The sequence below is a fragment of the Oncorhynchus mykiss genome, chromosome 13 (assembly GCF_057628025.1).
Source record: "Oncorhynchus mykiss isolate SJ-2025 chromosome 13, ASM5762802v1, whole genome shotgun sequence".
Classification (NCBI taxonomy): Eukaryota; Metazoa; Chordata; class Actinopteri; order Salmoniformes; family Salmonidae; genus Oncorhynchus; species Oncorhynchus mykiss.
Genome location: NC_143034.1, coordinates 57701985 through 57717583, shown reverse-complemented (window position 1 = coordinate 57717583; position 15599 = coordinate 57701985). Strand labels below are relative to the sequence as shown.

The 15599-nt window shown below is 48.3% G+C and overlaps 1 protein-coding gene across 1 annotated transcript in view; it reads left to right on the top strand.

Annotated features, from left to right (window-relative positions):
- Window positions 1-15599, top strand: part of LOC110485203 (liprin-alpha-3) — a 41308-nt gene that overhangs the window by 11223 nt on the left and 14486 nt on the right. Inside the window, exons 3-15 of the mRNA XM_036941350.2 lie at window positions 1243-1344; window positions 4799-4963; window positions 5240-5314; window positions 5405-5464; window positions 5624-5758; window positions 5900-5992; window positions 6991-7043; window positions 7185-7278; window positions 7479-7613; window positions 13965-14048; window positions 14520-14651; window positions 14941-15003; window positions 15092-15174. Of these exons, the coding sequence (XP_036797245.1) occupies window positions 1243-1344; window positions 4799-4963; window positions 5240-5314; window positions 5405-5464; window positions 5624-5758; window positions 5900-5992; window positions 6991-7043; window positions 7185-7278; window positions 7479-7613; window positions 13965-14048; window positions 14520-14651; window positions 14941-15003; window positions 15092-15174 (1274 nt within the window). The remainder of the gene's footprint in view (window positions 1-1242; window positions 1345-4798; window positions 4964-5239; window positions 5315-5404; window positions 5465-5623; window positions 5759-5899; window positions 5993-6990; window positions 7044-7184; window positions 7279-7478; window positions 7614-13964; window positions 14049-14519; window positions 14652-14940; window positions 15004-15091; window positions 15175-15599) is intronic.

The window sequence follows — 15599 nt, the reverse complement described above, 5'->3', positions numbered from 1 at the left end:
ATCGTCTTTTTCCCGTCGTTTTTTTTCCTTTTTCCCATGTCGTCTTTTTCCCTTTTTCCCCTGTCGTCTTTTTCCCCTGTCGTCTTTTTCCCCTGTCGTCTTTTTCCCCTGTCGTCTTTTTCCCTTTTTCCCCTGTCGTCTTTTTCCCCTGTCGTCTTTTTCCCCTGTCGTCTTTTTCCCTTTTTCCCCTGTCGTCTTTTTCCCCTGTCGTCTTTTTCCCCTGTCGTCTTTTTCCCCTGTCGTCTTTTTCCCCTGTCGTCTTTTTCCCTTTTTCCCCTGTCGTCTTTTTCCCTTTTCCCCTGTCGTCTTTTTCCCTTTTTACCCTGTCTTCTTTTTCTCTTTTCTCCTCTATCAGTAGTTACCACCGATGTGCACACTGACAGCCCAGTCCCTAATATTCCTACCAGTCCACTGAACACAATAATCAACAGTGTTATGTTATAATGCTCCAGGGCATGTAGAATTACACCATATACTGGAAGAGCTGGACTGAGCACCAATGTCTCTCAGTGGCTTGTGGAAACGCCCATGATTCAGTCTTCACATGCTCCAGGACACGGGCGGTTGCATGCCTTTCCTTACTGTGACACTGATAGTGAATGTGTGTCACGGCTTGGTCACGCACGGGTAAAGTCCATCTGAGCCAAGATGGCCGACAGGACAGAGGATGGTACAGTGTCATATGTGGCCATATGTCAGCCTAGCCTACACAACATGGCTGGCCCCGCCATGGCCATGAGGAATGGCCATGAGGTGTTCACTGGAGTGTTATGAGCAACCCAGGTCAGGAACATAGACATTATCTGCTCCCAGATATACGTAGTTGGAAACTCAACGTCATACTATAGTCGACTCAGTGATCAGTGGAGGCTGGTGGGAGGAGCTATAGGAGGACGGGCTCATTGTAATGGCTGGAATGGAATGCATGGAATGGGGTCAAATGTGGTTTCCATATCTTTGTGTGTGATCCCCTTCTATTTATACCATTTTGGACATTACAATGAGCTCGTCCTCCTATAGCTCCTCCCACCAGCCTCCACTGTGTGTGTATGTGTCACACCAGTGTGTCACAGGTCTGTAATTTAAATGTAAATTTTTTTCTTGTTGAAATGTTTTTGTGCTTAATTGTGTCTTGTTGAACTGTTTGTAATTGTGCTGTATGTATGTGTGCTAATGTACTGTATATGATTATGGCTACATACAGTGTATTGTGAGTAACGTCGCCCCCTTGTGTCTCTGCAGGAGTTTGCAGTGCTGACCAAAGAGCTGAATGTCTGCCGGGAGCAGCTGCTGGAGAGAGAGGAGGAGATAGCAGAACTCAAGGCAGAGAGGAACAACACACGGGTTAGTGTGTGTGTGTGTGTGTGTGTGTGTGTGTGTGTGTGTGTGTGTGTGCGCGCGTGTGCGTGTGCGCGTGTTGAATTGTGGGCTTAAGTGTACGTCTTTGTGTCTATTGATGTGTGCATGTCTATTCATGCACGCATATGTTTACGCTTGAGTATGTCTGTATACCTATATGTTATACAGTTCAGTTTGTATTTGTACAATACATTCACAGATTTCAAAACACACTGTGTGCCCTCAGCCCCCTACTCCACCACTACCACATCGACAGTACTAAATCCATGTGTGTGTATAGTGCGTATGTTTTTGTGTGTGTAAGTGTCTGTGCCAATGTTTGTTGTGTCACAGTCCCCGTTGTTCCATAAGGTGTTTTTTTTATCTGTTTTTCAAATCTAATTTTACTGCCTGTGTCAGTTACTTGATGTGGAACAGAGTTCCATGTAGTCATGGCTCTATGTAGTACTTCCGTTGTCTGTTCTGGACTTGGGGACTGTGAAGAGACCTCTGGTGACATGTCTTGTGGGGTATGCATGGGTGTCCGAGCTGTGTGCCTCCCAAAGTCTGTTCTGGACTTGGGGACTGTGGAGAGACTTCTTGTGGCATGTCTTGTTGGGTATGCATGGGTGTCCTAGCTGTGTGCCAGTAATTTAGACAGACAGCTCGGTGTATTCAACATGTCAATACCTCTCATAAATAAAAGTAGTGATGAAGTCAATCTCTCCTCCACTTTCTGCCAGTAGAGATTGACATGGGTATTATTAATATTAGCTCACTGTGTACATCCAAGGGTCAGCCGTGCTGCCCTGTTCTGAGCCAATTGCAATTTTCCTAAGTCCTTTTTTTTGTGGCAGCTGACCACACGACTGAACAGTAGTCAAGGTGCGACAAAACTAGGGCCTGTAGGACCTGCCTTGTTGATAGTGTTGTTAAGAAGGTAGAAACTAGGGCCTGTAGGACCTGCCTTGTTGATAGTGTTGTTAAGAAGGTAGAAACTAGGGCCTGTAGAACCTGCCTTGTTGATAGTGTTGATAAGAAGGTAGAAACTAGGGCCTGTAGGACCTGCCTTGTTGATAGTGTTGATAAGAAGGTAGAAACTAGGGCCTGTAGAACCTGCCTTGTTGATAGTGTTGATAAGAAGGTAGAAACTAGGGCCTGTAGGACCTGCCTTGTTGATAGTGTTGTTAAGAAGGTAGAAACTAGGGCCTGTAGAACCTGCCTTGTTGATAGTGTTGATAAGAAGGTAGAAACTAGGGCCTGTAGAACCTGCCTTGTTGATAGTGTTGATAAGAAGGTAGAAACTAGGGCCTGTAGGACCTGCCTTGTTGATAGTGTTGTTAAGAAGGTAGAAACTAGGGCCTGTAGGACCTGCCTTGTTGATAGTGTTGTTAAGAAGGTAGAAACTAGGGCCTGTAGGACCTACCTTGTTGATAGTGTTGTTAAGAAGGTAGAAACTAGGGCCTGTAGGACCTGCCTTGTTGATAGTGTTGTTAAGAAGGTAGAAACTAGGGCCTGTAGGACCTGCCTTGTTGATAGTGTTGTTAAGAAGGTAGAAACTAGGGCCTGTAGAACCTGCCTTGTTGATAGTGTTGTTAAGAAGGTAGAAACTAGGGCCTGTAGGACCTGCCTTGTTGATAGTGTTGTTAAGAAGGTAGAAACTAGGGCCTGTAGGACCTGCCTTGTTGATAGTGTTGATAAGAAGGTAGAAACTAGGGCCTGTAGGACCTGCCTTGTTGATAGTGTTGTTAAGAAGGTAGAAACTAGGGCCTGTAGGACCTGCCTTGTTGATAGTGTTGTTAAGAAGGTAGAAACTAGGGCCTGTAGGACCTGCCTTGTTGATAGTGTTGTTAAGAAGGTAGAAACTAGGGCCTGTAGGACCTGCCTTGTTGATAGTGTTGTTAAGAAGGTAGAAACTAGGGCCTGTAGGACCTGCCTTGTTGATAGTGTTGTTAAGAAGGTAGAAACTAGGGCCTGTAGGACCTGCCTTGTTGATAGTGTTGTTAAGAAGGTAGAAACTAGGGCCTGTAGGACCTGCCTTGTTGATAGTGTTGTTAAGAAGGTAGAAACTAGGGCCTGTAGGACCTGCCTTGTTGATAGTGTTGTTAAGAAGGTAGAAACTAGGGCCTGTAGGACCTGCCTTGTTGATAGTGTTGTTAAGAAGGTAGAAACTAGGGCCTGTAGAACCTGCCTTGTTGATAGTGTTGTTAAGAAGGTAGAAACTAGGGCCTGTAGAACCTGCCTTGTTGATAGTGTTGTTAAGAAGGTAGAAACTAGGGCCTGTAGGACCTGCCTTGTTGATAGTGTTGTTAAGAAGGTAGAAACTAGGGCCTGTAGGACCTGCCTTGTTGATAGTGTTGTTAAGAAGGTAGAAACTAGGGCCTGTAGAACCTGCCTTGTTGATAGTGTTGTTAAGAAGGTAGAAACTAGGGCCTGTAGGACCTGCCTTGTTGATAGTGTTGTTAAGAAGGTAGAAACTAGGGCCTGTAGAACCTGCCTTGTTGATAGTGTTGTTAAGAAGGTAGAAACTAGGGCCTGTAGAACCTGCCTTGTTGATAGTGTTGTTAAGAAGGTAGAAACTAGGGCCTGTAGGACCTGCCTTGTTGATAGTGTTGTTAAGAAGGTAGAAACTAGGGCCTGTAGAACCTGCCTTGTTGATAGTGTTGATAAGAAGGTAGAAACTAGGGCCTGTAGGACCTGCCTTGTTGATAGTGTTGATAAGAAGGCAGAGCATCGCTTTATTATAGATGGACTTCTCTCCATCTTAGCTACTGTTGTATCAATTTGTTTTGACCATGACCGTTTACAATCCAGGGTTACTCCAAGCAGTTTAGTCATCTCAACTTGCTCAATTTTCACATGATTTATTACAAGATTTAGTTGAGGTTTAGTGAGTGTTTTGTTCCAAATACAATGCTTTTAGTTTTATAAATATTTAGGACTAACTTATTCCTTGCCATCCACTCTGAAACTAACTGCAGCTCTTTGTTAATAAGTGTTGCAGTCATTTCAGTAGCTGTAGTAGCTGACGTGTTGAGTCATCCACATACATAGACACTCTGGCTTTACTCAAAGTCAGTGGCATGTCGTTAGTAAAAATGGAAAACCCTGGGGAATTCCTGATTCTAACTGGATTATATTTGAGAGGCTTCCATTAAAGAACATCCTCTTGTGTTGTGTTAGACAAGTAACTCTTTATCCACGTTATGGCTTGGGGTGTAAAGCCATAACACATACGTTTTTCCAGCAGCAGACTATGATCGATAATGTCAAAAGCTGCACTGAAGTCTAACAAGACAGCCCCCACAATCATTTTATCATCAATTTCTCTCAGCCAGTCATCAGTCATTTGTGTAAGTGCTGTGCGTGTTGAGTGTCCTTCCCTATAAGCATGCTGAAATTCTGTTGTCATGTAGATCAGATCCTTATTCCAAGTGGCCCCTGCTCTCTGTGTGTCTAGCTGCTGCTGGAGCATCTGGAGTGCCTGGTGTCTCGTCATGAGCGCAGTCTGAGGATGACAGTGGTGAAGAGGCAGGCCCAGTCTCCTGCCGGGGTCTCCAGCGAGGTGGAGGTCCTCAAGGCCCTCAAGTCCCTGTTCGAACACCACAAAGCCCTGGACGAGAAGGTGTGTGTGTGTGTGTGTGTGTGTGTGTGTGTGTGTGTGTGTGTGTGTGTGTGTGTGTGTGTGTGTGTGTGTGTGTGTGTGTGTGTGTGTGTGGGTAAAAGGCTGGACAAGAAGGTCAGTCTGGGTGCTAAATGGAGGAGTGAGTGGGCTGGCTCCACAGGATTTCCGTTTCTGTACTAACATCCACCTCTCTCTCTCACCTTCACTCCCACTCTCTTTCTCCCTTTCCACTATCTCGTCTTTCTCTCCCCCTCTGTCTGTCTTGGACCTCCTTAGGTGCGAGAGAGGTTACGTGTGGCTCTGGAGCGAGTGACTGTTTTAGAGGAAGAGCTGGAGTCCTCCTCAAATGAGGTGAGTTATCCTCCTCTGCTCGTTCTCCTTTTCCTCTGTCCGCAGATAAAGCATCTTTTCTAAACCTTCCTGTTCTCCATCTCTACCTAGTGCCATTCTCTACGAGACCAAATCAAAAGACGCCAACAAGGCTTAGAAAATGGGAAAGAGGTGAGGGGATTTATGCTGTATTGGCTGAAGTAAATGTTGAAGTATTAGTGTCTCATGTGCTGCATAGTTTGCTTGGAGTTTAAGGAGTCGCATCACATTTCCATCTTTACATGATCTTGTCTTTCCCTTGTCGTTTTCCTCTCCTTCTTCCTCTCACAGCGGCTGCCCAATGGACCCTCCTCCATCCTGGAGGATGGAGAGATTGACAGAGAGAGACAGAGAGAAACAGAGATAGAGCGGCAGAGAGCAGAGCTGGCCCAGCTGAAAGAAAGACTGGCCCTCATGTGCAGACAGGTGAGTGACAAATAGAGATAACTAACAGTTTGAGTCATACATACACCAGACATACATGTGTTATAAGGAATATGACTTTCATAGATGTGATACTGACCCAGATGGTGGCTTCTTGTGTGTAAATATTATGTCACTCTCCAGGTTGGGGAGATCGAGGAACAGTTGACTGCAGCTAGGAGGGAGGTGACCAAGTCAGAGGAAGCCAATCAGAAACTGCAGAGGGATGTGAAGGAGGTGAGCTCTACTTCCCAATTGGTTGAAAATACACGTGTGTGTCAGCATCTCATTGCGATAGAGAAAAATGTTTGTCTGTTTTCCCTACTCTATTAGCAAAATGTAACAGTTTCCTGTGGCATCAGAGCCATTTTCCTACTTGGCAGCAATAACTGCTACTGTACTATACTGTATGTGTGAGACTTACCCTGTAGCCATGGCAACAGTATCACTAGTAAACAGGCAAGCGTGTGGATAGAAGCTAGCGCTGTCACTCACACAGCCACCTCCTCCTCCTCTCCCTCCCATTCCTCCTCCTCCTTCTTCCCTCCCCCTCCTCCGCCCTCCTCCTCCTCCTCCCCCTCCTCTCCCTCCTCCTCCTCCTCCTCTCCCTCCTCGGCCTCCTCCCCTCCCTCCTCTCCCTCCTCCTCTCCCTCTCCCTCCTCCTCTCCCTCCTCTCCCTCCTCTCCCTCCTCCTCCTCTCCCTCCTCCTCCTCTCCTTCCTCCTCTCCCTCCTCCTCATCTCTATCCTCCTCCTCCTCCTCTCCTTCCTCCTCTCCATCCTCCTCCCCCTCCTCTCCCTCCTCCTCCCCCTCCTCTCCCTCTCCCCCCTCCTCTCCCTCCTCCTCTCCCTCCTCTCCCTCTTCCTCCTCCTCCTACCCCTCCTCCTCTCCCTCCTCCTCCCCCTCCTCTCCCTCTCCCCCCTCCTCTCCCTCCTCCTCTCCCTCCTCTCCCTCTTCCTCCTCCTCCTACCCCTCCTCTCCTTCCTCCTCCCCCTTCTCTCCCTCCTCCTCCTCCTCCTCCAGGACTTGTGCAATAACATCTGTCACTTGGCAGCGACGTGTTTCCTCTGTCAACAATTTCCTTCAACTAACCATTATCATACTTCAGCTACAGTTCTAGTGGTTTAGCCAGCAGCGCCAAGTCTCTTTGATCATGCCCGACTTTTATGTTTTTCTCCCTCTTTCTATTTCTCTCTTTTCCTCTGTCTGTCCCTCCCCCTTTTACCTCTCTATCAGGCTCTTTGTCAGAGGGAGGACATGGAGGAGAGAATAACTACTTTAGAACGCAGGTAAATACAACTGTCTATCCACCCCCCCTGAATACACCAGGGAATGTCTTTTGCCATAGGCAATTGTGTCTGTTGTGTTCAGTTGTACGACATTGCCTTCAAGATGTGTCTGCTGTATGTCATTGTGCTGTGTGCCTGCAGGTACCTAAGTGCCCAGAGGGAGGCGACGTCTCTCCACGACATTAAAGACAGGCTGGAGAATGACCTGGCCAGTAAAGACTCCCTCTACAGGCAGGTGGGTGAAGCGACCTGCTTTCTCCTAGTTGTTTCTGCTAGTGGAGAGGATTGGTAGTTTAGCAATGATAAAAGCTCTGCATTTTGCGTTCAGGGTTAAGAATTATTTTTGTTACTGACTGTGAGGTTAAATTCCTTCTCCTCCTTCTCTTCCTCCTCATCTTACCTCTTCCTCCTCCTCATCCTCCTCCACTCCTGCAGAGTGAGGAGAAGAACAGGCAGCTCCAGGAGCGTCTAGACGATGCCAAGCAGAAGCTGCAGCAGACCCTGCAGAGGGCCGAGACGCTGCCTGAGATAGAGGCCCAGCTCGCCCAGAGAGTGGCTGCACTCAACAAGGTACACCACCTCCACTAGGTGTGTGTGTGTGTGTGTGTGTGTGTGTGTGTGTGTGCATCCAAGCGTGCATTCGAGTGTAAAATCGACAGCACGCTCAAATCAAATAAATATCAAATCAAAATCTGAAATAAATCAATAGTTGCTACGAGCCCTGCATGATAATGGATGCTGCTTCATCACACTGTTCATCACACTGTTCACATTGTAGTTCAGCCTCAGGTGCAGAACATGTCAAGAGCTCTATGATAATTGATTGCTTGTATCATAAAACTGTCATTTATAACAAACATGATTGTCAAGGAGATGTAAATGTCTCAATCATCAGCATAACCCTAAAGAACCAATTATGTAGTACTTGTTGAGGCAAGTTGGCTGAAATGTCACTCCAAATAAGATTCATGTACACTGACCTCAGTGGAGGCTCCTCAGAGGAGGAAGGGGAGGTGTCACGCGGGACTAGGTGGGTGAAGGAATCAGGCACAGAGAGTTCCACTGGGGAAAAGTGCTCTTTAATACGGCACACAAAAATGACAAGCCCAACAACACAGGGGCGGACAACAAAGTGACTACCCAAAAACACAGGGTGCCAAGTCCAGAAAATATAACCACCTCTACCTAAAACGCACACTTAACATAAAGACAATCCTGCACAAAACAAGAGCGGGTACACGTACTTAAAATAGGGAAGCTCATTAAGCCATACAAAAGAACAAAGGTGAAACTAATAAGACAATACAAACAGACAAACAAAAAAGTACCCCCCCCCCCCCCCCCCCTCCTGACGCGCGGCTCCCGCAGCGGGGCCGCCACCGGCCTCGAGGACGACCCAGAGAGCGAGGCGTCGGCCGTTCTCCCGCTAGTCTTAGCGACTCCTGGACGGCTTTCCAGGTGTCCTTGGAGCGCTGTACCCATTCCTCTACCGCAGGAGCCTCTGTCTGGCTCTGATGCCATGGGGCCAGGACCGGCTGGTAACCCAACACACACTCAAAAGGGGACATGTTCGTTGAGGAGTGGCGGAGGGAGTTCTGAGTGAGCTCAGCCCAAGGAACATACCTCGCCCACTCACCAGGCCGGTCCCGGCAATATGACCGCAGAAACTTGCCCACATCCTGGTTTACGCGCTCCACCTGCCCATTACTCTCGGGGTGAAAACCTGAGGTCAAGCTGTCCGCACTGTCCTTTCGATGCCAGGATGACCCGAGGAGGGGAGGGTATGAGCCCAACGGATTAGCTTATCCCGGACCCCCCTCGGCACGTACTGAGCCCCCGCTGGACAGTTAGGGGGGGCCGGCACTAACCGTGAGGCCCTCTCTATCTCCGCGTCCACCTCCCATACTACCGGTGCCACGAGACATGAAGGTGGAATGATGGGAGTTAGCTTAACGGACCGCTTCTCGGTATCATAGAGGCGGGACAGCGTGTTGGCTTTGGTGTTTTGGAAGCCTTTCCGGTACGAGATGGTGAACCGAAACCGAGTAAAAAACATGGCCCATCTAGCTTGACGTGGATTTAGTCTCCTCGCTGCCCGGATATACTTGAGATTACAATGGTCAGTCCATATGAGAAAAGGGTGTTTCGCCCCCTCAAGCCAATGTCTCCACACCTTCAGAGCCTTGACGACAGCTAACAACTCCCGGTCCCCCATAGTTCCGCTCCGCCAGACCGAGCTTCCTCGAAAAGAAGGCACAAGGGCGGAGCTTGGGTGGCACGCCCGAGCGCAGGGACAGCACGGCCCCGACCCCATCCTCGGACGTGTCCACCTCCACTATGAACGCTAAAGAGAGGTCTGGATGTGCATTGGTGAACAGCTCCTTCAGACGACTGAAAGCTCTGCCGCCTCTGCTGACCAACGCAAGCGCACCGGTCCTCCCTTCAGCAGTGAGGTAATGGGAGCAGCCACCTGACCAAAACCCTGGATAAACCTCCGGTAGTAATTGGCAAACCCTAAAAACTGCTGCACCTTTTTCACCATGGTTGGAGTCGGCCAATTACGCACGGCTGTAACGCGGCCACACTCCATCACCACCCCGGAGGTGGAAATACGATAACCCAGAAAGGAAACGGCCTGTTTGAAGAACACACATTTCTCCGCCTTGCAATATAGGTCATGCTCCAGCAGTCGCCTAAGTACCTTACGCACCAGAGACACGTGCGCCGCGCGTGTGGCAGAATAGATCAAGATGTCATCGATGTACACTACCACTCCCTGCCCGAGCAGGTCTCGGAGAATCTCATCTACGAAGGATTGGAAGACGGCTGGAGCATTTTTCAACCCATATGACGCATGACGCGGTACTCATAATGGCCAGGTGTAGTACTAAATGCGGCTTTCCACTCATCTCCTCCCCAGATACTCACCAGATTATACGCACTCCTCAGGGCCAGTTTTGTGAAGAAGCGCGCCCCGTGAAGTGATTCCACCGCCGTAGCGATGAGAGGTAGTGGGTAACTAAACCCCACTGTGATGGAATTTAGACCCCGATAATCAATGAACGGACGCAGACCTCCCTCCTTCTTCTTCACACAAAAGAAGCTTGAGGAGACGGGTGATGCTGAGGGCCGAATGTACCCCTGTCCCAGCGATTCAGCAACATATGTCTCCATAGCTACTGTCTCCTCCTGGGACAAGGGGTACACGTGAGTCCTAGGAAGTGCAGCGTTCTCCAGGAGGTCTATCGCGCAGTCCCCTCGACGATGGGGTGATAATTGGGTCGCCTTCCTTTTACTGAAGGCGATAGCCAAATCGGCATATTTAGAGGGAATGCGCATGGTGGAAACCTGGTCTGGACTCTCCACCGTAGTCGCACCAACGACAACTCCTATACACCTGCCTGAACACTCCTCTGACCTTAAGAGCCCCATGTCGCCAGAAAATCACCTGGTTGTGCTGAGCTAGCCAGGGAATTCCCAACACCACTGGAAACGCAGGTGAATCTATAAGGAACAGACTAATCTGCTCCTTATGACTCCCCTGCGTTACCATGTCCAGCGGCACCGTGGCCTCCCTGACCACTCCTGACCCTAATGGTCGGCTATCTAAGGAGTGCACAGGGAAAGGTAGCGACACAAGGGGAATCCCTAGCCTTAACGCGAGCCCCCGATCCATGAAATTCCCAGCTGCGCCTGAATCAACTAGCGCCTTATGCTGTAGAGAGGGAAAAAACCCAGGGAAAGAGGTTAACACATACATATGACCGACAGGAAGCTCTGGGTGAGTCTGGTGCTGACTCACCTGGGGTGATCAAGTAGTACTCCGCCTGCCCTCCCGACTCCCAGATGAGTTCCTCCAGCACCGGTCGGCCGTGTGTCCTCGCCGACCACAACTGGTGCAGGAGGAAACTCCTCCTCCAGTCCCCCTCGAAGCCGCCCCCCCTAACTCCATAAGGATAGGAGCAGGAGGGCCGGGAGGTGGAAATGACAGGACCTGTTCCGAATCCCCTCGGGCAGCCAGCAGGTTGTCAAGACGGATGGACATGTCGATGAGCTCATCCAGCGTGAGGGTGGTGTCCCAACACGCTAGCTCCCTCTAGACGTCCTCCCTGAGGCTACATCGGAAATGGTCTATCAAGGCCCTGTCGTTCCACCCTGCTCCTGCAGCCAAGGTCCTGAACTCCAGGGCAAAGCCCTGCCGTTCCACCCCGCTCCTGCAGCCAAGGTCCTGAACTCCAGGGCAAAGCCCTGTCGTTCCACCCTGCTCCTGCAGCCAAGGTCCTGAACTCCAGGGCAAAGCCATGCCGTTCCACCCCGCTCCTGCAGCCAAGGTCCTGAACTCCAGGGCAAATTCCTGCGCGCTCCTCGTCTCCTGCCTGATGCAGGTGGAACAGCCGTTCACCCGCGGCACGACCCTCTGGTGGATGATCAAATACAGCTCGGAATCGGCGGGTGAATTCGAGGTAGTGATCCCTCGCCGTGTCTGGGCCATTCCACACTGTGTTTTCCCACTCTAGGGCTCGTCCAGTCAGACAGGAGACGAGGACGCTCACGCTCTCTTCCCCGGAGGGAGTAGGACGAACGGTCGCCAGGTAAAGTTCAAGTTGTAGGAGGAACCCCTGACACCCAGCCGCCGTTCCATCATACTCCCGTGGGAGCGCCAGCCGAAGAGCCCCGGAGCCGGATGCGGTAGCAGGGGCAGGAGGTGCTGGAGGAGGGGGTGCTGGAGATGAGGTGGGAAGGCCACTCCTCTCCCATCGATCCATCCTCTCCATCATTAGATCCATCGCTGAACCAGTCCTGTGGAGAACACTAGTATGATGGAGGACCCTTTCCTCCATCGATGGGAGAGGAGGTGCGGCTGCTCCTGCTGATTCCATGTTGTTTAGGTGCGGGATTCTGTCACGTGGGACTAGGTGGGTGAAGGAATCAGGCACAGAGAGTTCCACTGGGGAAAAGTGCTCTTTAATACGGCACACAAAAATGACAAGCCCAACAACACAGGGGCGGACAACAAAGTGACTACCCAAAAACACAGGGTGCCAAGTCCAGAAAATATAACCACCTCTACCTAAAACGCACACTTAACATAAAGACAATCCTGCACAAAACAAGGGCGGGTACACGTACTTAAAATAGGGAAGCTCATTAAGCCATACAAAAGAACAAAGGTGAAACTAATAAGACAATACAAACAGACAAACGAAAAAGGGATTGGTGGCGGCTAGTAGGACGGTGACGACGACCGCCGAGCACCGCCCGAACAGGCAGGGGAGCCAACTTCGGCGGAAGTCGTGACAGGAGGACCATCCTCCTCAGGGAATTTCATAAAAAATAAAAATGGTAAAACATTTAAGTTACCCTTTTTAGATAAATCTATACTAAATATAATCACATGTCACCAAATAATTGATTAAAACACACTATTTTGCAATAACATCACTCTGTAATGTAGCACCATGGTAATGTAATACCAATGTAGCACCATGGTGTAGCTGGGGGACAGCTATTCTCCTCTGGGTACATTGACTTCAATACAAAACCCCCAAAATGGTTCTCACCCCCTTCCATAGACTTACACAGTAATTATGTCAACTTCTGGAGGACGTCCTCCAACCTATCAGAGCTCTTGCAGCAAGAACTGACATGTTGTCCACCCAATCAAAGGATCAGAGAATGAATCTAGTACTGAAAGCATAAGCTACATCTAGCTAGCACTGCAGTGCATACATGTGGTGAGTAATTTATTTTTGGTAACAGAAAAATACTGCATGATAGCTGACTCAAAGAGAGAGAAAGACAATAGTTGAACAGTTTTGAACAAATTAATTTATTCCACTTTCAGTTTCACTTACTTAGCTAGCAAATGCAGCTAACTAGTTTAGCCTACTCAAACACCCTGCTCAAACAGAGGGATGCTATGTTAGCTAGCTGGCTATGACTATCCAACATAACACTGGAACTCTTCCAAGTCAAGGTAAACTTTTACTAATTTATTGCCATCGGGGCCCGCCAGTATAATGTTACTTCGTGACTGTAGCGGGTTTACTATTGTGTTAGTTGTATTAGCTATGTTAACTATGACGTTACTTTAGCTAATATGGTGACAACATGTAGGCTATTAGTAGTGGTTATGATATGGTTTGGCTTGGAAAGGTTTTTTTGCCTGGTCACATAGGGGGACAAGGTGAGAGGAGGAGAGCGCATGGATGCAAGAAGGAATACAAAGTGGCTGCTATGAAAGTGAACTGTGTTTACGCGTGATCAGAGGTGTATTCATTCCGCCGATTCTGTTGGAAAATGTTTCTTAAACGGAAGTAAATCGAACAAAACGGGTATGAACAATCCTGAATTTGTTCAATAGAAACTATTGTTTGCAACTGTTGGACTAATGATTACACCCTATATCAGCTAGATGCAGGCAAGAGTGTGGAAGGCGGTATTGAATGTGTCACTGTCTGTCCATGTGTCACTGTCTGTCACCTCAAAATATTCTCTCGACCTGTGTACACCTACGTTGTAAACTTTCATTCATAGGCTAAGTTGTAGCAACCTCATGAGGTTATAGGTAAAATTTGAGTATCCTGTAGTAGCCTAAACCTATCGCTGTTACATTGAACTGGGTGAATAGAATATGAATGACAGTCATCCAATATGCTGTAATAGAAATAAGGCCATGCTCATGAAAAACAAAATCTCAAACAGCACTGACCGCCACTGTCTGACATCTGCAAACAGATCAGAAGTGAATGTGTATGCTAGAAAACATCCTACTGTGATTGACTATGATCTGCACAGACAGGAGATCACTTAAATCAAACGTTTTACCCAACCCAAGGTTGCGCAGTCATAATTATGTTCTATCAACATTCTGACATGTTGCCTGTTTTGACTCCCCACCCTCCTCCTCTTGCATCACAGGCTGAGGAGCGTCATGGTAACTTTGAGGAGCGACTGCGACAGATGGAGGCGCAACTAGAGGAGAAGAATCAGGAGTTACAGAGGGTGAGTCATGCTCGCTCTCCCTTTTCATTTTCTCCCTTCCACCCCCTCTTTCATACTATTCCTTTATCACTCTTTACTCTACAATGGCATACTAATTTTCTAAACCCTCTATTTGTCAGTCTGTATTCAGATCCCAATCTCCTTCTCTCTCACTCAGTCAAGCAGAAAGGTCGCTGTTAACTATCCGCCCACCCTCTGTCCTTCCATTTTTCTATTTTACTCTCTCCCTGCCTCAGGGCTAGGGAGGCACACAGAGTTTCCCAACTGGAGAGGCCTTGTCCAAGATGGCAACAGGATCAACAGTAGAAACAATCACAGACATAAAAATACCTCACTATTTAGCTCCCTAATTTCTCTTTCGCTTTCTCTCTCTCTCTCTCTCTCTCTCTCTCACTCTCTCTCTCTCTCTCTCTCTCTCTCACCCTCTCTCTCTCACCCTCTCTCTCTCTCTCTCTCCTCTCCTTTCCCTAGGCGAGGCAAAGGGAGAGAATGAATGATGAACACAACAAGCGTCTGTCTGACACGGTGGACAAGCTGCTTTCTGAGTCTAACGAAAGGCTTCAGCTCCATCTCAAGGAGAGGATGGCTGCTCTGGAGGACAAGGTACTACTTACCGGCCCACTCACACCCTCTCACACCTCTTCCCACTCAAAACAGTCAACACTTCAACTAAAACCCATACCCCTTCATTTCACACACACACCTGAGTTCCCACTCAAAACAGTCTACACAATCCTCTTCATCCAGTTTCTATTCAATATTAAACCCACTCTGGCTCTAACAGCTACTATGGAATACAGTTCGGACCTAATGGCATTGATAATGTGTAATTACAGATGTTGTTGTTATGCAGTAGACCTAATAAAGTTTTTTTTAATGGTGAACCTTTCAGAATGCTCTCTCTGAGGAACTTTCTAACATGAAGAAGATCCAGGACGACCTTCTAGCAAACAAGGTATATCAAGAGATAATTCAATTTTTACGTACTCTAATTAAATATTTCAATTGTATTAACTTATTCTCTATTTCTTTCCCTGTTTCAGGACCAGCTGATAGCCGAGCTGGAGAGGATTCAGCTGGAGTTGGACCAGCTCAGACTGAGACCCGGCGGGTCCTGCTATTCCAGGTCTCCCTCCCTTCCTCAACTACACATCAACCTCCACACCTCCAACACACCTCATACAGCTGCTGCCTATGAATGTGGCTGGCAGTATTGTAACCAAGTAGTATAAGTGGTTTGCAGTGTTATGTGCTTCCTATAACCTCTCTCTCCTACTCTCAGTATAGGTTCAGGTGTGGCCTGTACATATGGAGCAGAGAGGCTGGATGAATGTACATTCCAGTTATCTCTCCCACTCACTGTCTATATCAGTCTATCTTTCTGTCATGGGGAACTAGGTGTGTAAGGAATGGAATCAGGCGCAGAGAGTTCCACAGGGAAAAGTGCACTTTAATATGGCACAAACAAACAAGCCCACAACACAGGGCGCGGAAATATATGGAGCACCCAAAAACACACGGTAGCAGGTCCAGAACTCGTACACACCTAAC